Source organism: Schistocerca nitens, chromosome 2 (assembly GCF_023898315.1).
Source record: "Schistocerca nitens isolate TAMUIC-IGC-003100 chromosome 2, iqSchNite1.1, whole genome shotgun sequence".
In the NCBI taxonomy this organism is placed as follows: Eukaryota; Metazoa; Arthropoda; class Insecta; order Orthoptera; family Acrididae; genus Schistocerca; species Schistocerca nitens.
In genome coordinates, this window is record NC_064615.1 from 411,728,602 (window position 1) to 411,752,376 (window position 23,775).

Consider the following 23,775-nt stretch of genomic DNA (forward strand, 5'->3'; position numbering starts at 1 on the left):
GCCATCTGTCGGACATTTTTTGAACGTTTGTATTTTTTTGGTTCTCATAAAACCCCATGTCATTCCAAGCACGTGTGTCAATTTGTACCTCTCTATCTACATTATTCCGTGATTTATTCAGTTTTCAAATTTATACTGACTTTTTGATCACTCGGTATACTGAGAATGTCAAAGATCCCTCTAAGCTTTCTTGCGGCACGGCCGATGTCAATTTCGCTCGTGTGGAATTTTCAGTGTCCTGTACACATTACTGTCAAACATTCAGCACTAATCACACATTAGTGAAGATACTCTGTGCGACTGTATCTATATTATCAGTCGACAACTGGGTACAGTACCGAAAGGTTGTCAGACATCTAGGCAGACTGAATCGACCTGTTCGACTACGTTCACAATTTGCAACATTTCGTGTTTGCGGAAACGGTACGTGCCTCACACACGTGATTCTTTCGTACTCATCATTTGTCCGGAACTCGTGCTGGATGTTTGGTACAGACATGTTTTACTACCGCAACTATCCGTGAAAACTCTTTAACTCGCACCATACTTTTCCCCTGTATTTGTTTTCAGATTAATAAGGCGATTAGTTAAATTAGCACACCGACATTAGCAAGCCGAAAGACGTTTAGTTAAGGGTAGAACAGCCCAATACCATCTAGTCAGTTTTCTACACACAGCTACCATAGCGCTGCAGATTACGTATTATTTCAGCGGTTATGTAGTCCAAAACACAGCTCTCCATTGTGTTTCCAGGAACTCCAGCATCTTTAGTTCGAATTTCATTCACAGCCTATCAAAAATGGTTAAATGTACGCCGTCTCAGCAGAAAACCGATAGCTAACATACTTACTTGTTCAAAGTAATGAAACGCAACAAAGCACTTGCAAATATTTAACTCCTTCAATGAAGAAGACAAAGTGGAACGACAGTACGGAAAGTGAAGTTACGCTTCCAAGTATGTCGTTTCTGCAGTAAGAACATACCGCTGCATGACGCGCGAGGGGCAGGACGGAGGAGTGGGGATCTGAATTCAATCCGCCAGGTCCAGTTCCAGCGGGGGGTCCCTGAACTCTAAGGAAGTCTCTGTTTCACTGCAAGGTCCAGCGGCCGACCTTGGCGTATGGGTGTGGACTGGATGCTACTGGTATATAAAGGTGTGGTCAGCCGAATGTGAGGCACTTTACGGCAGCAAAGTCCACCACAAAACACACCATGAAGCTCCTGGTAAGTGTCGTCGCTTACGCTGTTAAGTTTTAAGCTTCGTCATATGTATCGAGTAATTAACATAGCACGGACATCCACGGTATACTCCATGGCTTTTGATTGCCAGTGTGATTACATCTCACTGAAGTTGGAAGTGAAGTTCTCTTAAAGTTTATGCATATTCGTAGAGGGACATCATTTACACCGATGGGAGCAGCTTCCGCGAAAAGACAAATTTAGGGGTCTGTCAAGTATTTCAGCAAATTATTATAATAGCACGGCAAATGAGTCTTTTTGATTTTCCGAATTCTTCGCCATAAACAACGAGTGTAGAAGACACGAGGAGAAATTAAATGTCACACACACCTAAAAAAAACTGCAGTATCACGTAGTTATTTCAAGCAACGTCAACTAAATGTAACAAAACAAAATAAAACCTTTCAGGTGCTTATAGCACTTTCAGTGTAGTTTTTCGGGTTCAGTACATAAATTTCGGTATATTATCTCAACAATGGAGCATACTCATCCGAGAGAACTTCAGCTGGATAAATGGCTTAGTAAAAACTTTGCAAAAACAAGAAGTACGGTATCTAGCGCAGACCACTTCAGAAACACTTAGACACTTTTAGTGCACTGTGTGAGAGTCAGTGTTTAAGACCATGTACTGCTCAACCAATACCACGCATATATTCCTAGTAAAGGAAATACACTGAACAAACGTGAGGCGACGAATTAAATTCGTAAGGACCACACGTTAGAGACTAACCGAAGTCTTTGAGTATTCGAGTCTACAATCATCATGCAACGTCTTTTTTTTTTGTCCTTACTGAAAATATTTTGCTACTATCTCTCGCTTGGCATCGCTACGAGCAAAAACGCTAGTCAATGTAGGACAAGCATAGTGCTTGTTCTATGTAAGAGTTGAATTTACATGTTTGTCTGACGCGCATTATGCATAAACTTATTGTATAAACATCAAGCAACAAACTTCGAATTGCCATGGAGTTTAGATCGGAAACCTGTGCTCAATGCTTGTGGCAATTTCTTGTTTGGAAAGCACAGTACAACGTGGACGCCAAAGCACGGTATACTACCGGATTTTTTAAATTAAGAAATCACTGCCAGAGGTGAAAGAATTAATAAGTAACAGAAAAAACCCTAGGAGCATCAGCACAACTACTGAGCAGATCTTGATAACATTTCAAGTGGTGCAGAAATTGGTAACTAACTTTAAAAAAGCAGAACTGTAAAATTTTTCTACAATATCAGTGCGTCACAGATGGAACGGGCGAAGTCGTACGAATAACTGGATGCATGAATTTGTAGAGCTGTGAAAAGAAATGATCACATAGGTTCACTCGTAACTAAAGCAGGTGGCATACTTCGGTTGATCCGCAGAATGGTAGGGAAATGCGGTCATTCTGTAAAAGAGACTGCTCACCAAACACTGTTGATCTGTCCTAGAATACTGGTCAAGTGTGCGGGACTCATACCAAACAGACTAACAGGGCATATTGACGTATACAGGGAAGGGCAGCACAAATAGTCACCGACTTCTCTGACCCAATAGAGTCACAGAGCGGCCGAAGAAACTCAAGAGACCCTCAGACCTTCAATTATTTTGTCAAACCATCAATATTTTGACCGTCTCAGGGCGCGTATCTACATATTCTCAATACTAGAAATACTGAGGAGCAGTACTGATGTCCCGCGAAATATTCTTAGTATTGATAATATCTACTGAATACGCGATGTCGAGTATTGACAGTCTGACAATATTCTCCATTCGGGTATTGACAGAGCTTCATGAACCAGCCACACGGCGTTAGTGTGCACTGTTTATCTTTTCAGTTCGGCTTTGTGCATATCATACCTCAGATTCAATTATTCAAGTTGTCTTTCAACACAAAACAATTTTAATGGACTTCTGTGAGTAATCATTGTAGACACCACTTTAGGATAGTCAACGGAGGATTCTCTATGACACCGCTTACTTTACTTATTTGAAATGTAGTATAGGTTGGCGAATCAAATAGCAGCTTGGAGAAATGCTTCCACTTAAAAAAATACCCCATATATCTGCACTGCTAGTAAGAGGTCTGAGAAATATTTGTCAATTTCACCAAATTTTTTTAGAAAACGTAAAAAAATGTTTTACGTTGATTGCTTCAACATATCCTTGCCAGGCAGATGTTGTTATTGCTTCGCAGGTTTCCACAGAATTTTATTAACTGTGTTTACTAATATTAAAGAATTAAATTTCGAGCATTCGAATAACCTGCCTGTTGTCAGAAATCTCATTATTCCTAATGCCTCGTCGACTGCAACTGCCTCTCACATTAACGTATTTTGCTTCTCTATTTTATCTCTTATCATCATTAGCAATTTGCACGAAATCTTTCGGGTCCGTGGTTCTGATCTGCCAGTAAATTAACATTTGACCTGTCGCTTCCTTTCTTCAACCATTATCGGACAGAGTTCCTCTTTCCCGCAATTTTTCTGTTGGTTGCTAGCTAGTAACATAATTGCACCACACGCTTTCTTTTGAATGTTCGGCATCTTAACCTTGTCAAATCGCGCTGTCATCTGTCAGTTTTTGTCAATTTCATTCATGGCGTGCGGTTGCTTCAAGATACTGAAGGTTCGACAGACTACCATTGTGAATAAATACTGAACGTGTGCAGCTCCCTTAAACTCGCAAACGCCTGAAGATAGACGCAAACAATCCCGTGAAAGCTTACTTAGAAATTATGTAAGTTGAAGGTGGGGGGGGGGGGGGGCGGGGGGGGGGGCGGGGGGGGGGAGTAAAGGGAAGAGAAGGAACTAAGGATATCAGCTGCATTGAGATTTGTGGACGTGGAATCAGCGGCGAGTGAAAATGTGTACCGGACTGGGACTCGAACCTGGGTTCTCCTGCTTACTAGGAAGTCAAGTTAACCAGTGCACCATCCGGACAGTGTTTATCGCAAACACAACGACTATCTCGACATGTTCAAAGGCTGACCAACACTCCCACCTAGCGCCACCTATACGCAGTCACCGTCCACAGCGTCCATTTTAGATTCCCGCTGGAGGTCTACGTAAATGTGCATCCGCACTGAAGGCTGTGGATTCATTGCCCATCGAGGCGAATCAATTAGATGAATGTGTCCTGTCCGTTCTTTCGGACATGCCCGAAAGAACAGACATCACTCATTCACACAACTTAGAAAATTTCGAGAAGCAACTTTAAGTCACGAATCAAGGAATGTACTACAACGCCCCACGTATCGTTTATGTAGGGATCGCAAAGACAAGATTATACTAATTACAGCGCACACAGAGGCATTTAAACACACATTCTTTCCGCGCTCGCAACACAGATGGAACAGGAAGAAGCTGTAATAACCGGTACAAAACGAAGTACCGTTTTGTGCAGAGTATGGACGTAGAACTCCAGTCGTTTGTTTTCTACTGAGCTATGGAGCTACACAATGGAGCCATTACAAGTTGGGAGCTGAGTGGTGTGGTGTGTGTTGTACGCAGGTGGTCCTCTCCGCTGTGGCCGCGTGCGCGCTGGCAAAGCCCGGCTTCGTGTCGCCGGTGGCGTACAACACGCTGGGCTACAGCCCGGTGGCCGGAGTGCTGGGCTACGGCGCGCTGCCGTACGCTGCCGCCTACCACGGCGTCGTAGCCGCCGCCCCCGTCGCCGCCCCCGCCGTCAGCGTGGTAGCGCCCGTGGGCCTGCGCACGCAGTACCACGCGCAGGACGAGCTGGGACAGGCCAGCTACGGCCACACGGAGCCCCTGCAGGCGCACGCCGCCGTGCAGGACGCGGCCGGCAACAAGATCGGTAGCTACAGCTACGTGGCGCCCACCGGTGAGGTGGTGCGCGCCGACTACGTGGCCGACGCGCTCGGCTACCGCGTGGCCAGCAACGCGCTGCCCGTGGCGCCCGCGCCCGTCCACACCGCCGTCGCTGACACCGCCGAGGTGGTGGCCGCGCGCGCCGCCCACCTGGCCGAGGTCGAGGCCGTCAAGTCGCGCTCCAAGCGCGGCATCGCCCCCGTCGTCGCCCACGCCGTGGCCCCCGCCGTGGCCTACAGCGCGCCCGCCGTCGTCGCCGCCCCGGCAGTGACCTACGCCGCCCACGTCGCCGCCCCCGCGGTCGCCTACGCCGCCCCCGTCGCTGCCCCCGCCGTCGTCGCCGCCGCCCCCGCCGTGAGGACGGCGACCCTCACCACGGTGGTGAACAACCCCGGACACGCCGTCTCCTACAGGGTCGACTGAACCCGCTCCCCTGCCCCGCCCGTCACTGACTTCTCGATACCGGCTCTGCGTTGACTTACCTTCGACTTCATTTGTGTGTATGTGTGTGTTTTGGGTTTAATAAATAATTATACACTACAGTAGCGCACTTCTTTTTATTTCTTTGTTTGCTGCTTAAAGTTCGTCGATTCCAAGTCGCCTTGTTTACTTCTCATTGCTACTATCAACTACGCCACGGCAAAAATATTGCATCAGGGCTACAGTTGTATGGTATATGAGGTATGTAAGAAAAGTGATGATACTGATTTTTTTTATCTACCAATCATTATTTTTGAAACAACAATATTGTCTCCTTCAAAGTACTGTATTTCCCTTCGGCAGCTATAAACCGACTTGCCGTCTTTCCCAGTCAAGATAGCAGCATTGAAAGGCTTCAAATGGTAGGGCCTTTAACATGTCGGTTACATTATTTTGAATGCTCTCCAGAGTCCCTAAACTATGTTCAAATGTGTGTGAAATGTTATGGGACTTAACTGCTAAGGTGATCAGTCCCTAAGCTTACACACTACCTAACCTAAATTATACTAAGGACAGACATACACACACACATGCCCGAGGGTGGACTCGAACCTCCGCCGGGACCAGCCGCACAGTTCATGACTGCAGCTCGGCGAATACCGCGCGGCCCTAAACTATGTCCTTTTACAACATTTCTATTTTGGGAAAAGAAAAAAGTCAAAAGGACTCGTATCAGGCGGATGGGAAGGGGGAGGTGAGGGGGTTAACAGGAAGAATGCCTTTTGAGGTCAAAATTTCCGTGATGGAAGTGGCCGTGTGACATGGAGCGTTGTCATGATGCAGCATCCACTCGTCTGCAATGTCCGGTCCCACTCGACTCACCTTCTTCCTGAGCTATTCAAGGACATCTTTGTACAACACTTGACTGACAGTTTGTCCTGGAGGAACAAATTCTTTGTGCACGATACCCGCACTGCGAAAAAAGAGCAAGGTTTTGAAGCTGAAGGTCTCCCTAAGCGAGATTCACCTTCAACGTGATCTCGGCCTTCCAAAAATGTTTTGTACCAACGACAAACTTGTGTTCTTGATAAGGAATATCCCCCACAGACCTGTTTCAATTTTTCAGTGGTCACATTCGCGGATTCCTCAAGTTTTATGTTAAACTTGATGGCATAACGTTGCTCTACATACCGCTGTTCCATTTTCCTAACACGCAACAAAAACACCATTTCACTAATGGCGCTATCAAAAATCACGTGATGGCTGGGTAAAGCTGAAGCTCACATTGAGCACCTGGAAGGGACGAACACAACGGTCTACACGAGTACAAAAACACAGCGTTGGCAGATCAAAATGGCTCTGAGCACTATAGGACTTAACATCTGAGGTCATCAGTCCCCTAGAACTTAGAACTACTTAAACCTAACTAACCTAAGGACATCACACACACTCATGCCCGAGGCAGGATTCGAACCTGCGACCGCAGCGGTCGCGCGGTTCCGTTGGCAGATCGCTCGCAGTGTCGTCAGTCTCATTACTTTTCTCACACACCTCGAACAATGTGTAAAGGCTGTCGCTACAAATGCCATTATTTGAAATGTAACTATGACCAACTGTATCAAAAACGAAGTGCTTGTGATAGATCATCACTGTGCCGCAGCACTGAAACAGTACCCTCTCATAGCACGCAAGTCAATAAAACTGAAAGCATGAAATATGGCAAGCCTTTAACTACAGACATGTAGTTTGCTCTCATTTAATTATTACAAATCGTACCGAAAACGACGCATTTTCCAGGTAACATCAATGTGCTGGTGCTTTGAAAAAGCTTATATTCATTCCACGTCCGCTGTAATACAAAAACCACCAAATACCAGTTGAACTCTATATGCTGCAATACAATACGGCGTCTCCAAAGTTTTACTTGTGACGTAAAACTGATGCTTCATCCGACTGGCCACCAGGATGAAATCTGACATGGAAGATTCTTCCTTTCACACTTCGCAGCGTAGCGGAGCGTGGAATTGCACACTATGACGACATCAGATCCTCGTCCACGAATGTTTTCGTCCCGTGGGAGGATGCCTTTCTACTTTACGCAAACAGACCCAGAGGACCGCGCATACCTCCAAGACTTCTCTTCCACTGAATTCTATTTCCTGCTGCCTGCCGCCAGTCACCCTCTACTTCGACTTGCACTTTTCGTTGGCCTATTTAACGGTTTTCTTCTTCAGGAAATGAAATGAGTGGATTTCGAAGGCCATCGACGTATGTCCATACGAGTCACATGACTTGCCTATACAAGCCGTTTCGTTCTCATCAGGACTACAACATCTGGGCTGTTGTAGGTCTCATCCAGCTCACAATTATGCCAGATCCCCAATTCCCCAGCATCTGATGTTATACCGAACTACAGATCTTTCTTAAGCATCAAGACTTCCCACTCGAAAACGAGAATACACTACTGGCCATTAAAATTGCTACACCAAAAAGAAATGCAGATGATAAACGGGTATTCATTGGACAAATATATTATACTAGAACTGACATGTGATTACATTTTCACGCAATTTGGGTGCATAGATCCTGAGAAATCAGTAACCAGAACAACCACCTCTGGCCGTAATAACGGCCTTGATACGCCTGGCCAATGAGTCAAACAGAGCGTGGATGGCGTGTACAGGTACTGCTGCCCATGCAGCTTCAACACGATACTACAGTTCATCAAGAGTAGTGACTGACCTATTGTGACGAGCCAGTTGCTCGGCCACCATTGACCAGACTTTTCAGTTGGTGAGAGATCTGGAGAATGTGCTGGTCAGGGCAGCATTCGAACATTTTCTGTATCCAGAAAGGCCCGTACAGGACCTGCAACATGCGGTCGTGCATTATCCTGCTGAAATGTAGGGTTTCGCATGAATCGAATGAAGGGAAGTGCCACGGGTCGTAACACATCTAAAATGTAACGTCCACTGTTCAAAGTGCCGACAATGCAAACAAGAGGTGACTGAGACGTGTAACCAATGGCACCCCATACCATCACGCTGGCTCAAATGGTTCAAATGGCTCTGAGCACTATGGGACTTAACTTCTGAGGTGATCAGTCCCCTAGAATTTAGAACTGCTTAAACCTAACTAACCTAAGGACATCACACACATCCATGCCCGAGGCAGGTTTCGAACCTGCGACCGCAGCGGTCGCGCGGTTCCAGACTGTAGCGCCTAGAACCGCTCGGCCACTCCGGCCGGCCATCACGCTGGGTGATATGCCAGTATGGCGATGACGAATACACGTTTCCAATGTGCGTTCACCGCGATGTCGCCAAACACGGATGCGAACATCATGATGCTGTAAACAGAACCTGGATTCATCCGAAAAAAAATGACGTTTTGCCATTCGTGCACCCACGTTCGTCGTTGGGTACACCATCGCAGGCGCTCCTGTCTGTGATGCAGCGTCAAGAGTAACCACAGCCATGCTCTCCGAGCTGATAGTCCATACTGCTGCAAACGTGGTCGAACTGTTCGTGCAGATGGTTGTTGTCTTGCAAACGTCCCCATCTGTTGACTCAGGGATCGAGACGTGGCTGCACGATCCGTTACAGCCATGCGGATAAGATGCCTGTCATCTCGACTGCTAGTTATACGAGGCCGTTGAGATCCAGCACGGCGTTCCGTATTACCCTCCTGAACCCACCGATTCCATATTCTGCTAACAGTCATTGGATCTTGACCAATGCGAGCAGCAATGTCGCGATACGATGAACCGCAATCGCGATAGGCTACAATCCGACCCTTATCAAAGTCAGAAACGTGATGGTACGCATTTCTCCTCCTTAAATGAGGCATCACAACAATGTTTCACCAGGCAACGCAGGTCAACTGCTGTTTGTGTATGAGAAATGGTTGGAAACTTTCCTCATGGCAGCACGTTGTAGGTGTTGCCACCGGCGCCAACCTTGTGTGAATGCTCTGAAAAGCTAATCATGTGCATATCACAGCATCTTCTTCCTGTCGGTTAAATTTCGCGTCTGTAGCACCTCTTCTTCGTGGTGAAGCAATTTTAATGGCCAGTAATGTATTTTCTCCGGACACTTCAACTTTCGCAATCATAAAGCACTACGGGTTGGATCAGTGTTTTGTACAGCTGGAATTTCAAGTTCCTTGACAGAATGCGAGACTTAAAAAGCTGACTGAGACGGAAATACAAATGATCTCCGGCTTGTATCCTCACTTTTATCTCTGCTCCTCCAGTGGACACCTTAAAGTAGCACTGCCCATGTGGGCAGAGAGCTTTGCTTCCATCAATGCGCTAGCTGGCAAGAACACTGACACAAATCAAAAATACAATAACTACTTGAGGAAACACGACTTGAAAAATTAATTCTACAAAAGATTGAAATAATGTAAGCTTCCTCTAAATGTCAAGTAAACATTGTTGGCAGTAAATTACATTACATTACCTACAAGTTGGGGCGCTCCACACGTGTGTTTCACGGATATAAACTAAAGATGCCGTTTTTCTTGCCGGGGTGGATATGATGCTAAAAGTTATGCCGGGAGAGAGCTTAGCTACTGGTATGTCCCAACCCGAGCAGGGCTTCGCTGGTGAAGAAGATGATGTATGTCTCACAGAACACTGCCATTCCACTCCGCATACTTCACCTTTCACATTTTTAAAGAAAGGGGACGTGAACGTTGACAGCTGCAAGGAAAGCAATTTATCTACAGGAAGGTTATCCCAAAATCAAAACTACTGGACCTCCAGTTTGGTGGTTAACGAATGGTTGCCACCCCATCACGAAAACTTGATAATGATGAACAAACTACAAGGAAACCTCACAGTTTCAAAGCACTCCTCTTCGCTTAGCCTAATGAAATACAGAAAGTGCAACTGAACAGTATTCTGAGATATAATGGTAAGCATTAATTCAATTACTAGATTATTTTATCGTAATAATTTAATGTAGCAAGTTCCTTCAAAGTTTTAAATTAATCTTTCTCAGAAAGTTATTTTTGGACTTAACACTCTTGACGCAGCAAACACAGATTTTCTTCGACGTGCGTCGCCATATCCCATTAGATTAAGGTAAAACTGTTCCCATCCACGGCGTTGACTAGAACACTGCAGTACTTTTACTTGCGAAGGCCCTGTTGAGGTGAAACGTCGCTGAGGTCCTCCGACTTTTGAACTGACTGACCCAACCAAGTATAGGGTGACCTACAGTTTAAGGTGGACTCCGAACCACAGGATAACTTCGTGATTTCCACATATAAAAATAATTTCCAGAGATGAAAGAAGAGATAAGTGACAGAAATAATCCTAGAATCGACAGGACTGAGCCGAAGATCTTTGGATTTTTGGTCCTACGACTATCTACTTAAGCACTGAGCAACAATTATCACGAATTGTTTCAATTAACATTATCATGGGCCGCTTCTAACATTTATGCTAGGTAAGAACCTCATGAACTAGGACCTTACGATACTTGGAATTCTCCGTGAAACCAAACATACTCGATTAAGCCCAATGTATCATCTGCTAATTGTGGCAGATTGGGAGATATGCTTATCCCTGAGGTGACCTGAAAGTGTTGTCATTGACTGACCGCCACAGCAGTAGCAGTGTAGTAACTTCACACATTTTGTCATCAAAGAAACAATCCCGCTCAAGTAACTTTTTCGACTTTCCGGATTTCGATATATTGGCATACTTCATTCAGCTCACTTTCCATTACCTCAGGAATGATGAATATTCAGTTTTTTACTATGAAAATAAATCTGAAGCAATACTGTGTAAGTCACACAAGGTAAAAGTGGTGTAATTTCCACGTACTTTCAAATTAATTAAATCCCGCGTAACTGGAGCGTGGGAAGGTACGTGAGGTTGTTCGCCGACGATGCTGTTGCCCATAGAGTGGTTGTAAAAGTAGAAAACCGTGGCAAATGAAATGAGACGTGCAGAGGATCAGTTACTCGTGCAGTGGCTGACAGCTGTCAATCAATCTCAGAAGCATGTCACCACTTTCATATGCTACTTTCAAGTGAGCACCGATTTCTTTCTCGGTGAAAAGATCGTCTTGTGAAACACAGTCCATTTCTATCAACTGATGTCTTCACTCAAGAACTGATTTCCACCATGAAGGTAACAGGTAGAGTTGTAAAACTACCGTAGGCTACTGTAGACTATGAAAAGTAAGCGTAGACCACGTAAGGTTTTCTAGTAGCCTTGGTCAGTAAAGCTCGTAACCTCATTATCTTAACGTTAGACATGTTGCATACCTATCGGGTGTTATCTCCCTTAGATCCCTTTGTTTGCGGATGGATCAGTGTCTTACTAGATTCCCCCAGAAACCAGAAGTGGTTAACCGTCTAGAAACTGAATGAGGATCAATAAAGAGCTGCGTAACCTATGGAACATTTTGTTATACATAATTATCCTCTTGTCTGTTGTTCGAAAATAAACTGTGTTTATGGCAAAGTTGAAAATTTTAATGTTTAGTTCTGGTTTTATTCGAAAATTGTTGATTTACAACATCCATCACAGATGTATTAAAAATTATAAAGAATTCAGGTTTATCATATAGTGCTATAAAACACAATCCCCCAAACAAAGTTAAAATTTAAAAAAATCCGCAAAATAGAAACATATCAGATATCGTTTCAATACATCGTCGAGATTATATAAAACATGTTTCTGTTCTTCATAAACAACTTTCGCATTTATCAGCTATAACAGAAAACTTGCCTTTGATGAAGAGCGTTCTATTGGATACAAAATAACAACAAAAATCATATAGATTTTTTTATGTTTGAGCATGTAAACAGTATTTTCATCAAAAATAACTGCTTTGGTTACATAAAAGCGTAAAATTTACGCGATCAACTCATTTCTATCACTTATAAAACGTAATTTATATTTTGCAGGGATACAGACTACACACTGGAGACCCGCCAAGATAGCCGAGAGCGCTAACGCGCTGCTTCCTGGACTCGGGTTTGCGCGCCGGCCCCGGATCGAATCCGCCCGGCGGATTAACGACGACGGCCGGTGTGCCGGCCAGCCTGGATGTGGTTTTTAGGCGGCTTTCCACATCCTAATAGGTGAATACCGGGCTGGTCCCCACGCCCAGACTCAGTTACACGACTCACAGACATTTGAAACACATTCACACTATTTCACGATTTACACTCGACGCAGACAGCTGGGGTACACTAATTCCGTCCTGGGGGGTACGGGGTGGCGGCAGTGAGGGCATCCGGCCACCCCTTAAAATTACCATGCCAAATCCGGTTAACCATGGCCGATCCTGCGTAACTGCGGGACAAGGCGCAAGCGATAGATAGATAGACTACACACTGGACTAACACTGAACGATGTGCGGTTTTAATTATGTGGAAAAACAAATTTTAAAAAATAAAGAGAAGTCGTCGACTCTCATTTGCTTCACACACATTATTTACGTTCTTTTTCCTACCAATGCTACCAGTCCGACCGGGAATCGTAACATTTGCTACGTCATTTACATACTGTAGCAAAACTACTAAACCGTAGTTTTGGTAGAGCGCAACTGTAATAACAGGTGATGCGCTGTGGCTGTGCGCGGCACATCGACACAGAGTCAGTCACGCGGTATTGTTTTTTCAACGTCGATCTACAAATCTTTGCCAGGAATGAAAGATGCGATAAGTGAGAGAAAAAAATACTCCGGTCGCATGATGACTGAACCCACATACCTTTGAATTCGTTGCCTGACACCCCCTACCCACTGAGACACTCATTCACTTGTGTCACTAAAAAGTAAAACATAACGCATCGAAGCGCTGTCACTGATAAGTAATGACTGCGTTGGTGTTTTTGCACATAAAAATGGCACAACATTGCAAGATAATGTAACAGCAGGTACATTCTTTTACAAAACGTGGTTGAAAATGGCGGCAATACACTGAAGCGCCAAAGAAATTGGCATAGGCATGCGTATTCAAATACAGAGATATGTAAACAGGCAGAATACGGCGCTGCGGTCAGCAACGCCTATATTAAGACAAGTATCTGGTGCAGTTGTTAGGTCGGTTACTGCTGCTACAATGGCAGGTTATCAAGATTTAAATGAGTCTGAACGTGGTTTTATAGTCGGCGCACGAGCGACGGAACACAGCATCTTCGAGACAGCGATAAAGTGGGGATTTTCCCGTACGACCATTTTAAGAGAGTACCGTGAATACCAGAAATCCGCTAAAACATCAAATTTCCGACATCGCTGCCGCCGGAAAAAGATCCTTTATCAGAGAGACCAACGACGGTCGAAAAGAATCGTTGAACGTGACAGAAATGCAACCATTCCGCAAATTGCTGCCGATTTCAATGCTGGGCCATCAACAAGTAGCAGCGTACGACCCCTCAACGAAACATCATCGATGTGGGCTTACGGAGCCGAAGGCCTACTCGTGTACCCTGATGACTACACGACACAAAGCTTTACGCCTAGCCTGGGCCCGTCAGCACCGACACTGGACTGTTGCCGACTGGAAAATTGTTGCCTGGTCGGATGAATCTCGTTTCAAATTGTATCAAGCGGATGGATGTGTACGGGTATGGAGACAACCTCATGAACCATCGTCCCTGCGTCTCAGCAGGGGACTGTTCAAGCTGGTGGAGGCTCTTTAATGGTGTGGAGCGTGTGCGGCTGGAGTGATATGGAACCCCTGGTACGTCTAGATACGACTCTGACAGGTGACACGTACGTAAGCATCCTTTCTGATCACCTGCATCCACTTAGGTCCATTGTGCATTCCGACGAACTTGGGCACTGAGCAGGACAATGCGACACCCCCATGTCCAGATTTGCAACAGAGTGGCTCCAGGAACACTCTTCTGAGTTTAAGCACTTCCGCTGGCCACCAAACTCGCCAGACATGAACATTATTGAGCATATCTGGGATGCCTTGCAACGTGTTGTTCAGAAGAGATCTCCACCCCTCGTACACTTACGGATTTATGGGCAGCCCTGCAGAATTCATGGTGTTAATTCCCTCCAGCACTACTTCAGACATTAGTCGAGTCCATGCCACGTCGTGTTGCGGCATTTCTGCGTGCTCGCGGGGGCTCTACACGATATTAGGCAGGTGTACCAGTTTGTATGCCTCTTCAGTGTTTCAGTGAACATACGTTACGCCTCTAAGTTTCAAGTACCAGTGTATCACACAGCAATATCCTTCCATCTTACGACCACACAAAGCTTAAACTCTGTAGTAAACAGAAGTAGTAAGTGTTCTGTGCCTTATCGAGTGCAACAGTGTGTACAGCTTTGGTGCAGTTTCCCCTTGCTCCGACACTAGGAACGATTCGTCAGACGATTTATGACACTGTGTTGTCAAACCCAGCGGCATGAGATGTACTGACTGACTAGTGCTTCCTTCATCTTCTGCCACGGTCACTGTGTGGCGGTTCTGGGAGTACTGGATGCCGATGGTGTCGGCATATTTTCTCCTCTTGTCGTTAATATCAGGTCCGCCACACTTTTAAATAGCTCCTCATTCCTCCTGCTCACAGTAAGGTGACCACGCCCCAGATGTACAAAGTAAAAATCGTTTGCTCCATTTGTCAGCCTGACGTGCAGACAGCTCAGCAACGGGAACAGACCTATCAGTCTCACGCTACAAGATGGCATTTCTGAGAAGGTGTTGCGCTTGTGGCTGGCTACCAGATTCCTCTTCTGCACTAATGTAGACTCATAAGAATCCCGTGTTTCCCCCTCCCGCCCTCCCCCTCCGCCCCCTCTGTCCCAGTCAAACTCTCATTGTTATATGCCTTAGTAATTTCAGTATTTTGCTGCTGTAGTGGTCTTCAGCCTGAAGACTGGTTTGATGCATCTCTCCACGCTAATCTGTCCTGTGCAAACCATTTTTTTCTCTGGGTAACTACTTCAACCTACACCCATTTGAACCTGCTTACTGTTTTCGAACTTCCCTGACTACTGAACTGACGATTACTTGATGCCTCAGGATATGTCCTATCAACCGATCCCTTCTTTTAGTCAATTTATGTCATAAATCTATGTCCCTCAATCTCTCAACTCGATTTAGTACATCCTCACTAGTTATTCGATATAGTCTACTAACCATCAGAATTCTTCTGTATTACTAAACTTCAAAAGCTTTTATTCTCTTCTTGTTTAAATATCTTATCGCCCATCTTTCATTTCCGTAAACGGCTACACTCCACACACGTATCTTCAAAACACACATCCCAATACTTAAATTGCTATGATATGTTAACAGATTTGTCTTTTTCAGAAAGACTTTTCTTGTTATTGCCAGTCTACATTTTATATCCTCTGCACTTAGGCCCGTCAGTTAATTTGCTGCCAAAATAGCAAAATTAATCCATCACTTTAGTGTCTCGTTTCCTAAGCTAACTCCCTCAGAATTGCCTGGTTTCATTCGACTATATTCCATGATCCTTGTTTTGCTTTTGTTGATGTTCATCTTATATATTCCTTTCAAGACACGTCCAATCCGTTCACTGCTCTGCTCTGCCCTTTGTGTCCCCTAGTAGCTACCCTTTTTATGGAAGACTTCGAGGATAAAGCACGTTAGTCAGCGTTGTTGAAACCTTAATATTTCCGTAGATATGTGGACGACACTTTTGTTGTTTGGCCACACGGAGCAGCAACGCTTCCTGCATTTCTGGAACATCTTAACTCCGTCCGTCCCAGCATTTGCTTCACCATGGAAGTGGAAAAAAATGGGAGAGATCCCGTTTCTTGATGTCATGGTCCACAGAAAAGAAGATGGTACCTTGGCTCACAGTGTGTTTCGCGAAGGCTCACAGTGTGTTTCGCGAACCAACTCACAGCGACCTATATATATACAAGCTACGAGCTGCCGTCACGCATCCCAATGCAGTGGCGTGTTGCGGACTTCGTTCTTAGGGCCAGAATTATCTCTGATGCAGGGAGCTTATCAGCAGAGCTTAGTCATCTTCACTCCTGTTTGCACAAAACGGGTACTCCGATATACAGATCCGTAGTGCATTTAAACCTGCGCGCACTAAAGCTCTAGAACAGCCAGAAGAAACGGAAAACTCCACGAGGATGGTTTTGCTAGCCTATGTTGGCGGAGTGTCCTTTAAGATAGGCGGGCTGTTCAAAAAACATCAAATAAAACGTGTCTTCCGCCCTCCAGCACGAGTACAAACTATACTGGGTTCTGTTAAATACGACCTAGGTCTAAGGAGACCAGGGATATATAAAATCCCGCTCCAGTGTGGGAAATCATACATTGGCCAGACATTTCGCACTGTTAGGGATAGATGTACTGAACATAGGCGTCACACCAGCCTGGGTCAGCCAGAAAAGTCTGCTGTGGCTGAACACTTTCTTGACATGAGACACAGCATGAACTACGGAGAGACAAAGATCCTTTCGTCCGCTTCCACGTACTGGGATTCCACCTTAAAGAAGCAGTCGAAATTCATATAAGTAACGACCTGATCAATAGAGACAAGGAATTTTAACTCAGCAAAGCATGGGAACCATCACTGGCGGTAATAAGGCATCGTCGGCCGCAGTCAAACGAATCCGAGTCAACATATACGGATAAACAATGTCAGCACATTTAAACTGGGCGCCAACACACTGCCCGCACGCGCGCTATGCCGCTACTTGCGACCGTGCTTTTCCCGCGTCGCGAATGAGAAGCCCGTGGCCTGTTTGTACGGCAGGGGCCACTGGAGGTCGCCGTGCTCTATGATTCGTCTACGATGACGTTATAGCCTTAACCCTTGGCGCCTGCGCTTCTCTAGCGAGCCAGCGTATATATTGGCGAGCCATTGCAGTAACACCTAGATCTTCTTTCCCAAGGTGGCTTCCATCAACTCCCCCTCCCAGATGATGCCCTCTCTCCCTCCATTTATCCCTCCTATCAACTCTGATCCTCACTCCCCCTCCTTTCCTCTGTCCTTTTCCCAGGCTCCCTCTCCCCCCCTTCCATCCTCTTTCTTCCCCACCTCCCCTCTCTTTGCCCCCTTCTCTCCCCCGAGTCCTTTTACATTTCCCTCCTCTGCCTCCTCTCATTCCGTCTCGCGTCTGCCCTTCTCCCCCTTTATTAGTCCTCTCCCTCCTTGGTTCCCCCCCCCCTTTTCGTTTTTTCCTCTCCTCCCTCCTTGTTTTTCCCCCTACTCCCCCCTACTCCAGGTCCCCCCCCCCCCATCTGCCTTGGATCGGGAGTGCCGTCTTTGTGCCGCCTTTTTCGTGCAGTGTTTTACAGTGTGTTTTTCCAGTGCGTGCTCTGTGTTGTGTCTTTCGGGAAGTGTAGCGAACAGCCATCATACTGTCGCTGGGTGTGCTTTTTTTTTATCACTTGCGAACAGAAACCAGACTGTCGCCATGTTTTTTAATTGTGTGTCTACTATGTTACTTGTCTGATTCCTGTGTATTTTATCAACATTGCCAACCCCTTTTGCTTTCTGTTTTTAACTTTCCGCATTTTTACGCCATTTTACACTTTAAATCCCCATTTTATCGCCTGTTTTTCCTTGTTTCTTTCTTCTTCCTTTTTTAAACAAAAGTCTGTAGGTTGTAGAGCAGCATAGTAAGCTGCTGCCAGCCCGCCCCCTTAGGGGGGGGGGGGGGAGAATCGAAAATCAATAAAGAAAACAAAAAAAAACAGTAACACGTCAGTCAGCACCTGAAGACGACGAGCAGCTGTCTCGTGAAACACTGTGCAGCTTCCACAACATTATCTGACGTGACGCCCGCGAACCAAGGAAGCAGTTACTACGTCGAGAAAGTTTTAAACAGCACAAGTGTACAACTGTTCGGGTAAAAAAAATTGCTGATTGCACATTCATTTCGCCTACCGAATATAAGCATATACAAGAATGAGATTTATCACCCTGCAGCGGAGTGTGCGCTGATATGAAACTTCCTAGCAGATTAAAACTGTGTGCCGCCTCTCGCGGGCAAGTGATCTACCAACTGAGCTACCTAAGCACGACTCACGACCCGTCCTCACAGTTTTAATTCCGCCAGTACCTCGTCTCCTACCTTCCAAACTTCGCAGAAGCTCTCCTACATACGTAGGAAAGCCTTTGCCTTTCGCGGGCAAGTTCTCTATGAACTGAGCTGTGAGGACAGATCGTGAGTCGTGCTTGGGTAGCTCAGTTGGTAGAGCACTTGCCCGCGAAAGGCAAAGTTCCCGAGTTCCTGTCTCGATCTGGCACACAGTTTTAATCTGCCAGGAAGTTTCATAACCACATACGTCTTTGGAACACCACCTCATCATATATGACAATTTGGTAGTAATGATTATATACGTTTCGCTATTAGTAACATGCCGAAATAAAAAATAAAATAGTGAGGGGGAGGGGATATCGAAAAAAAGACTTTTTCGACAAATCTTGGTGCACCGTTGTAAGGTACGTTATAAAATATAGAACTTTTTTAAAAAAAAATCATATTTTTTTCCGTCTCAACGGTATTCACTCAGAAATATTAATTTTTTTTTCCTTCTTCAAGGGATTGTTTCGTCTCCTTAACGGTCATATGGACACACACAAAAACTGTCTCTCTCTCATCTTGCTTTACACTACAACGTATTAAAAGCCGATAATCGAAGTGTATCCCTTGGGTGGATTTACTTGTTCGGTTCTCAACTTTTATTAGGTTAGTCCACCAATGATCACCTGTTTTCCCTTTTTTGGTGTTTGTGGATGTGTATCTCTATGAGAGGGGTTTCTGTAAATTTTGTACCCTAAAGTTTCGCCATTTCTGCCGAGTACATGCACATCTGAAAACAAAATCGGATCAACGACAAGGGATTTTGGCATAAGTAACACAAAAGAAGACATTTATCCACTTACAAAGCTAGTTATGCACTTCCAGCTCGTCATTAGGTCTGTTAAAAATGACAAATCCATTTCCCAGTATCGGTGTTTGCTGTAAGGCACCGTCATCAGTTGCAATAAAGTTTTACTACAGACAGAACCGCCAAAATCTTGTGAACACCACAATGTAGATGATACAAAATGAACATGAACAGTCGTCTGAAGATTAAAGTGTCATTTCAAAACTTGTAATGGGATTATTTCTTACTAAGTAGGACAAGCAACACTGCTTGTTAGTTCATTTTTACTTTCAGTAAGAATTCACCTGTCAACACAACTCCAACAGAACTAGAAAGCAATTAAGGTCTGACTAGGAGATGCTGTGGGCACCCAACCTAACCTAGCAGATTACGGCGCTGCAGTCAGCACTGCCTATATAAGACAAGCGTCTGGTGCAGTTGTTAGATCGGTTACTGCTGCTACAATGGCAGGTTATGAAGATTTAAGTGAGCTTCAACGTGGTGTTATAGACAGCGCAAGAGCGATGGCACACAGCATCTCCGAGGTAGCGATGAAGTGGGGATTTTCCCGTATGACCATTTCACGAGCGTACCGTGAATATCAGATATCCGGTAAAACATCAAATCTCCGACATCGCTGCGGTCGGAAAACGATCCTGCAAGAACGAGACCAACGACGACTGAAGAGAATCGTTCAATTAAGTACAACCATTCCGCAGGTGATGGGCGATCAACAAGTGTCTGCGTGCAAACCATTTGACGAAACATTGTCGATACGGGCTTTCGGAGCGGAAGGCCCACTAGTATTCCATTGGTGATTGCACGACAGAAAGCTTTTCGCCTCGCCTGGGCTCGTCAACGCCGACATTGGACTGTTGATAATAATTGGAAACATGCTGCCTGGTCGGACGAGTCTTGTTTCAAATTGTATCGAGCGGATGGACGTGTACGGGTATGGAGACAACCTCTTGAATCCATGGACCGTGCATGTCAGCAGAGGATTGTTTAACCTGATGGAGGCTCTGTAATGGTGTGGGGCGTATGTGCTTGGACTGATATAGGACCCCTGATACGTCTAGATACGACTCTGACAGGTGACACGTGCGTAAGTGTCTTGTCTGTTCACCTTCATCCATTCATGTCCATTGAGCATTCCGACGGACTTGGGCAATTCCAGCACAACAAAGCGACACCCCACAAGTCCAAAATTGCTACAGAGTGGCTCCAGGAACACTATTCTGAGTTTAAAAATTTCCGCTGGGCACAAAACTCCCCAGACATGATCATCATTGAGCATATCTGGAATGCCTTGAAATGTGTTTTTCAGAAGATATCTCCACCCCCTCGTACTCTTACGGATTTACGGGCAGCCTTGCAGGATTCATGGCGTCAGTTCTCTCTAGCACTACTTCAGACATTAGTAGAAGTCCATGCCAAGACGTGTTGCGGCACTTTTGAGTGCTCTCGGGGGCCCTACACAATATTAGGCAGGTGTACCAGTTTCTTTGGCTCTTCGGTGTAGATGGACACGTAACTTATGTCTGAGGATGATAACAGCAAAACATTCACGCTAGTATCTCCCCCAACCATGAAAAACAAAAGAAAGAGCTTGGTAGAGTTAATATAAATACGAAGGCTTCCGCGAGTGGTGCCTATCTCACTAAAACCCTTCTGGTTGAACTACAGCGTCATCTCACAAAATACTAAAATGGCAAAATAAACCTACGTTTTGGCCAGGTTGCGTAGGCCTTCCAATTGCTGCCTATTGTCAGCAAGCCGTGTAAACTACAAATAATCTGCCACATAGCCATTCCCTCTCTCCTACCACCCATCAACGTTATTTAGGAGCAATAAATTACGAAAGATGCAACGTCAGTAGTCTACTGTCACCGTTATAAAAACGACGTATTGCAGCATCCACTCCTCTGCTAATTGGTCTTTGCCAGTAGGCGGAGGGCCGCCGCAAGACTGCTGAAACATTTAGTTGATTTTAGTATTTTATAAGATGACGCGGCATTACATCCGGAAGGATTTTAAGGATATTGACAGAGCTGGTTTGAAACTGGTCCTGAAAATAAATTACAATAAGACCAAAATAGTTTGTAATTTACACATCACTAAGATAATTTTACGAATTACCACATATGTAAGGTACCTGGCCGACATCCAACATTGATTGGAAGGTCGCTGAAGCACGCTTGTGCAGCTCGTAACTCCCAGTTAAGCTGCAATCACAGTGGCACCGATGTCAGTGGATTCCGCCGACGACCAACATCGGTCGATCTTTTCACATTAATATGTCACTACGTGCGCGGTCACAATGTAGTCTATCTCATCGCACGAGCGTACAGATTTCGGACGACAATCGGTGAAATCGTCATAATGGCAGATACAACACGAAACATGGACTGTGAGAAACTGACACGTTTAGTCAAAAGAGGAGTTTATGGAATATCGAGGATGAAAAATATAATAACTGGGATAGAGTTCGCAAACTATGGACTGAAATCGTAGGTTTATTGGAAACCACAAATAGGAAAAATCTTTATCGGAAATTTCAAGTGTACATATAACCTTGGAAAAAAAAATTGTTCTGGTGACAAGGATAGCGAATTTTATGCTTAAAGTTACTGCAATGGATCTTTTTAGGTTGTGGCAGGTGGACATTAGCTGTCTACAAATTATTAATACTACTTACTCTCGCTTTTACAAACTTTGTCTTTGTCTTCCACAATTATACTGAATAACAGTCATTGAAAATTAATTGACGTATGTCTGCACAACTTCAAATTAATTCAGCAAAACAGATTACAAATACTTGTAGAGGTGTGATTCGAGCTCTATTTAAAAAAATCTGAAATTCACATTAAAGACGCAGTTCTGCCTTAAGTAAAACTACAAGTGACATACTGATATTTGACGTATGGCGATTCCATCTTCCAATAATTAGTCCTATACGACGTTCTGAAAAGCACAGTTGCGAAGTTTTTGTACGATATTTTGGATGCTGTTTACGATGTCTTAAAAACTAATTTAAACGTTAATATTTTCTCTCTTGCACCCCAAGTACTACGAAATTTTTAATTTATTCTACACAGAATTTGGAGCTATGCGTCGTGCAAGTGCACTATAAGACACTGTAATATATTTGATGTTTTTTATTGAAAGCTTCGCTGAATCTGAAATAATACTGTCACCAGAAATTTTGTTACTTCCTTTCTCAAATCCTCTTGGCAAGAGTTAAAGAACAGTGAAGTTTCCGGTACTAGAATCTGATTATCTGCATATACTGCCAGTACTATACTAATTTTCACCATTTTTAGAATAAAGTGAATCACTGTGAAACTACGAATCTACCTTTCATTAATTAAATAAAGTTGTTTATTCACACAGAAATTTTATCCGTGCACCATATAATGGAAACATCTCCTTTCACCATATAAATAACCATTATGTGCTCACAGCCTCATTGGCAAAAACTTTGTGCACTGAAGATGCACATCCTGCCACTGTAGCATAATAAACCATACTCTGGGCAGCGTATTTTTGAGAGATCCTTAGTGTGGTGCATCACTGAAACTACACGTTATCATAATATGCACATATAGATACGTATGTAAGACATCAGTTACGGCATGTTAACTTCAAAGGTGACAGCCCCTTCTGACACCAATCGGTGGTGAAAAAGGAAGGTGGCTTCACAAAGTTAAAGCGTTTTTAACATTTGTAGCGCGGTATTTTTTCCTTCATCTCATATATTTGTAAAACTTGCCTGGTAATTCCAAAAATTGAAGACAAAGTTTATAGTACTCGTCACATTCTTTTCGGGGCAGATATAACTCATTTACATGCATTCGGCATATTTTTAAAAGAATTGCAACACTCGTCTCCAAGCACAGAGGCGTCGTGGTGTCCATCCCACAGCTGGAAGTTAAGATCGAATCTGCTTCACACTTAGGATAGATTTTAACCTAACCTAACCTTACCTCCTCGACCTCGCCAAAAAGAAACGAATGAGATCGGACGCACCATGACCAAGCTGCCGGCCCAGGGTGTATACGTTGACAAGGAAAAAAAATTCCCGGATTTTTCCCGGTTACAAATACACTTTCTCCCGGGTGAAAATACCTTTTTTCGTGTTGAGTGACAGTATACTCTTCCTCGGCACTGTAAAACTCATCAATTCTTTGAATATTTATGGTTTTATATACCGACGAAAAATTTCGCGGCACTTTAGAAAACGAAACTCAGGGGGGAAAAACACGTTTTGAAAGACCTTTGATGTTCAAATGGCTCTGAGCACTATGGGACTTAACTTCTAAGGTCATCAGTCCCCTATAACTTAGAACTACTTAAACCTAACTAACCTAAGGACATCACACACATCCATGCCCGAGGCAGGATTCGAACCTGCGACCAGAGCGGTCACGCGGTTCCAAACTGAGAGACCTTTGATAT

The 23,775-nt window shown here is 44.6% G+C and overlaps 2 protein-coding genes across 3 annotated transcripts in view; one reads left to right on the forward strand and one right to left on the reverse strand.

Annotated features, from left to right (window-relative positions):
- LOC126236271 (vacuolar protein sorting-associated protein 18 homolog) overlaps positions 1-23,775 on the reverse strand; it is a 349,435-nt gene that overhangs the window by 111,345 nt on the left and 214,315 nt on the right. The window lies entirely within an intron of this gene.
- On the forward strand, positions 1,073-5,594 carry LOC126236272 (cuticle protein 7-like). Its single transcript, XM_049945430.1, has 2 exons — positions 1,073-1,224; positions 4,729-5,594. The coding sequence occupies exons 1-2, from the start codon at positions 1,213-1,215 to the stop codon at positions 5,470-5,472; spliced, it is 756 nt and encodes a 251-aa protein (XP_049801387.1). The 5' UTR covers positions 1,073-1,212; the 3' UTR covers positions 5,473-5,594.